Raw genomic sequence first — 4,098 nt, forward strand, 5'->3', positions numbered from 1 at the left:
ATGACCCAAAGCACACAGCAAAAAAAGGAGAAAAAGGTGAATGTCCTTGCATGGCCCAGTCAGAGCCTAGACTTAAACCCCATTGAAAATCTGTGGAATGACTTGAAGACTGCAGTCCACAAATGGTCACCTTCAAATTTAACAGAACTTGAGCACTTCTGCAAAGAAGAGTGGACAAATATTGCAAAGTCTAGATGTGCAAAGTTAGTAGAGACAAGTCCCAACAGACTAAAGGCTCTAATTAAAGCAAAAGGTGGTTCAACAAAATACTGACACAAGGGGTTGATCCTTTTTCCAACTCAGTGATTGATGATTTAATTTTTGTAGGTTTTTTTTTTTTTCAGACATGTTGGAGTTATATCTTTCACTTGGATGTTATAAGTTGCACTGAGTAAATACAGCTGGATAAAGCAAAAACTGTGTTCGTCTTTATTTCAGGCTGCAAAGCAGCAAAATGTGATTATTTTAAAGGGGGGTGATTCTTTTCTCTAACCACTGTAGAGAATCTCCTGTCAACATTTAACAAGCTTGGTTATTCGCTTTTACTGAACAACCCACGGTCAAGCCACAGGGGCGCTCACAAACACACCAACACTCAGCCGGCATAAAGAGTTTCATCCACAAATGCACCTGGAAGATCCTCGGAAATGCTTTTAATGCACATTGATGTCTAATACACTTCACTGCCAGAGCCTCTTGTGTGCAGGCCTGACCCCATAAACACAGACCTGTCTGAAGAGAGTTGGGTGAACACATTAAACTGGTTGCAAGCAAAGTGCACATGCACTCCGCTTCCCAGCATCCTTTAATCATCGGCTGGGCCATGCATAAGAGGAAAGAGGTCACAACAGTGCTGTCTATTTAAGACCTATTGGGAATTTTAATGAGAAAGTGTGTTTTTGATGATGGACGGCATCTTTTCATTTAGCTGAGTGCAGGCCCACTGCTTTTATCCTGGTTTGTTATGTAGTTGGCTATACTCTCTCTACTTGAAGCGACCACAGGGTCACGCTGTATCTCTTCTCTGCGGTGGTACATCAGTACAAATCCTCCTCTAGGCCCTATTGGATCCGCGGTTCGATGGGATGGATGGTCACTAATGGACCTGGATACAGACCAGGCAACAAAAGCACAAAGCCTCTCTCCTATTATAGAGCTCGCGCTCTCTCGCAGTCTTGCGCCCTGTTGCACGCGCCTCGCTTTGACATCGCCGTTGCGCGGAGAGCGCGGTTGCTAGGCAACGGATGAAAGCCGAAATCCCTGGGTAACTCGCCGCTTACTGACCCGACCTGCCTCCCATCCCTGCTCGCTGGCTTATTAACTTTATTTCATTAGGAAGGGGGAAAAAAAGAGTATCTCATTTAAACGAACATTATAGCGATATAACTCGGCTGCGATTTATAGCATTGCATTACATATTAAAAAAGAGGATGCTGTGTATGCAAGATATATGAACGCAAGTATTTATGAAGGAGATGCATCATTCAGTGACGCCCTAAAAGAATAATGAACGAATGTATTTGAAAAACAAGCTACTGAGCGACTTCGATATTGATCAGATGCAAACAATGCATAATAATGCAGTGTGTTTAAGGAAATCATTGATCAAATAGCTCACTGTCTTTGCAATTACGTTGGTTTTTAGTTATTTTATAATAACAACAATAATAATAATAATAATTGATGTTGTTATTACAATATAACAAATCATTTTATATTAATAATATGTATAAATATAAGAAATATTTTACGTATAGGATATAGATGGCGTTTTAATTTTCATAATAATGATGATGATGATAATGATTTGTATTATATAAAATGTGTATCATTTATATAAATATTAAAATATGTATAAATAGAATAAATAGAATATATTTCATGTAGAATATAGAAGGCGTTGTTTTAATTTTCATAATAATAATAATAAATTATAGTTATAATAATTATATTAATAAGTTATTTATAGTAGTAGTACAGATTTTTATAAATATTTATATAATTTATATTAAAATAAATATTCTATCAAATAATAGGCTAATCGATTTTTGTTGTCGTTGTTGTTGTTTGCATGCAGATGGCGTTATTTTGTTAATAGGCCTAATATAAATTAATATAAGTATTTATGTAGCCTACGTTGTGTAACCACAAGTATTATGTAAAATAACTAATGAAATATAAATATTTTGAACAAATATTTGCAGTTTATTTTTATGTGCCAAACACTTTCTCGCGTAAAAATGTAAACGCCAAATCCTTGTTTGGCTTTCAGGGGGTATCACGGCACTTTTGTGCACATTCTTAATTGATTTCAGGAGGGTGTTACTTAGTATGTGTTGAGGAAGCATAAGAGAAAGAGGAGGAGGAGGAGAGAGAGAGGGACTGGAGAGGGTTGCATTGCATGAAGATCCGATGAAAGATAGCAGGCTATTGCAATAAGAGGGCAAGAGAGAGGGGTGGGGGCAGAATGACGCTGATTCGGGGCTATTGATCTCTCCCTCCCCTCTATATGGGGTCAGTAGTTTGATCAGAGCGCGCGCAGGATCACTCAGAAGAGCCACACACGCGCTTTTGTAAAATGAAGCGGTGCGTATAGAGCTATCCAACAGGACACTCATCACCAATCCGATCCCGTCTGTCTCTAACCTGATGACGGGAAATAATAAGATTATCCAGCAGGCCAGGAGAGCGACACGTTACATCTCGGGAGAAAAGTAACTGGTGTGGACTGACACATGATGGTGCGCTCGAGATCAACGGATCTGATCATGAATCCGTTCAGAATCTCCGCGCTGATGATGTTCCTCTTCGCATCTGTTCATATCTCGTGCCCATCGCAGTTCCCCAGTCCGCTCATGTAAGTACTTTAACGTTGTTGTCTGTGCAGAAGAGCGTCACAGCGTTTCAACTGTTGATTAAAATGCATTTTTTCTTTCTTTCATTCAGCCTCTGTGTGTCTGTTCGGACGTGCGTAAGTGTGATTGTAAGTTTCTGTGAGTGTGTAAATCGTGCTGGATGCACAATATACAAACTATGTATTTACTTGTGTACAGTTTCACTTGAATTTAACGCTATATCCCAAGTCTTCTGATTATGATCTTCTCCTCCAGTCAGTGATCTTGAGAGCCTGTGTGACTGAATCAGTGAGTCGGAGTTGAACTATGATTCGTAAAAGAATCAGTACAATTTGAGAGCTGGTTTAACCGATTGAAAAGAACTGGCTCAAACGAATGATTCATCCACTGCTCTTGTTCTTGAAATCTAATCACTGACTCAGTGATCTGTTCGCAATGGTTCTCCAGCAAACCGCTCTCTTTTAGATAATCGGTGAATAACGATATGATCTGTTAATCTCGTAAACGTATTGTGTGCACGTGTTTATCTTTGTACTGACACTAATCTTAAAGGTTAAGCCAGGTTAAAGCTTTTACCTCATGTGGTTTCCATTTCACTTTCACCTTATGTAATCTTTTCCCATGATTTAAGATGTTTCACTTTACAAATATCATTCAGCACTTGATATTTAAAGGGGTCATATGATGCGATTTCAAGTTTTCCTTTCTCTTTGGAGTGCTACAAGCTGATTGTGCATAGATAAGATCCCTGAAGTTGCAAAGACTAAAGTCTCAAAACCAAAGAGATATTCTTTATCAAAGTTAAGACTCTGCCACGCCCCCCTAAAACGGCTTGTTCTAACACGCCCCCACATATCTACCTCACTATGTGGAAATATTTGCATAATGCCGGCCAAATGTGCACACAAAGAAAGAAGGCGTGGTTTCAGTAACCGCAGTTAGTGTTGAAGCAGCGATGTCAGGGAGACGCTGTGTGTTTCTAGGCGAAAGCAAAAGCACTTTATTTGGCCTTCCGAAAGTAGATGCATTTAGGAATCTTTAAGATTACTTACAACAGAACAGCAATGCATTTTATGGACGACCGTTTCGTGAACCTAGGAGAGGAGGTAATTCTGACTTTGCTATGACAATCTGGCGCTTCTGAATCAGCTACTGTTTTGTTATTAGTTTAAGTATTTGCTATTGACTGTTCAAATGCGGAGTTTTGCGCATCGTGTGTGTGTGTGTGCGCGAGCGAGCGAGA

The 4,098-nt window shown here is 39.4% G+C and overlaps 1 protein-coding gene across 4 annotated transcripts in view; it reads left to right on the plus strand.

Annotated features, from left to right (window-relative positions):
* Positions 1 to 2,382: 2,382 nt before the first annotated feature.
* LOC107672590 (voltage-dependent calcium channel subunit alpha-2/delta-1-like) overlaps positions 2,383 to 4,098 on the plus strand; it is a 102,678-nt gene continuing 100,962 nt past the window's right edge. For all 4 annotated transcript variants that reach the window (XM_016465842.1, XM_016465843.1, XM_016465844.1 and 1 more), the window contains exon 1: positions 2,383 to 2,857. In XM_016465842.1, coding sequence (XP_016321328.1) covers positions 2,736 to 2,857 — 122 coding nt within the window. In that variant the 5' untranslated portion in view covers positions 2,383 to 2,735. The remainder of the gene's footprint in view (positions 2,858 to 4,098) is intronic.

The sequence above is a fragment of the Sinocyclocheilus anshuiensis genome, unplaced genomic scaffold, assembly GCF_001515605.1.
Source record: "Sinocyclocheilus anshuiensis isolate Anshui unplaced genomic scaffold, SAMN03320099.WGS_v1.1 scaffold28, whole genome shotgun sequence".
In the NCBI taxonomy this organism is placed as follows: domain Eukaryota; kingdom Metazoa; phylum Chordata; class Actinopteri; order Cypriniformes; family Cyprinidae; genus Sinocyclocheilus; species Sinocyclocheilus anshuiensis.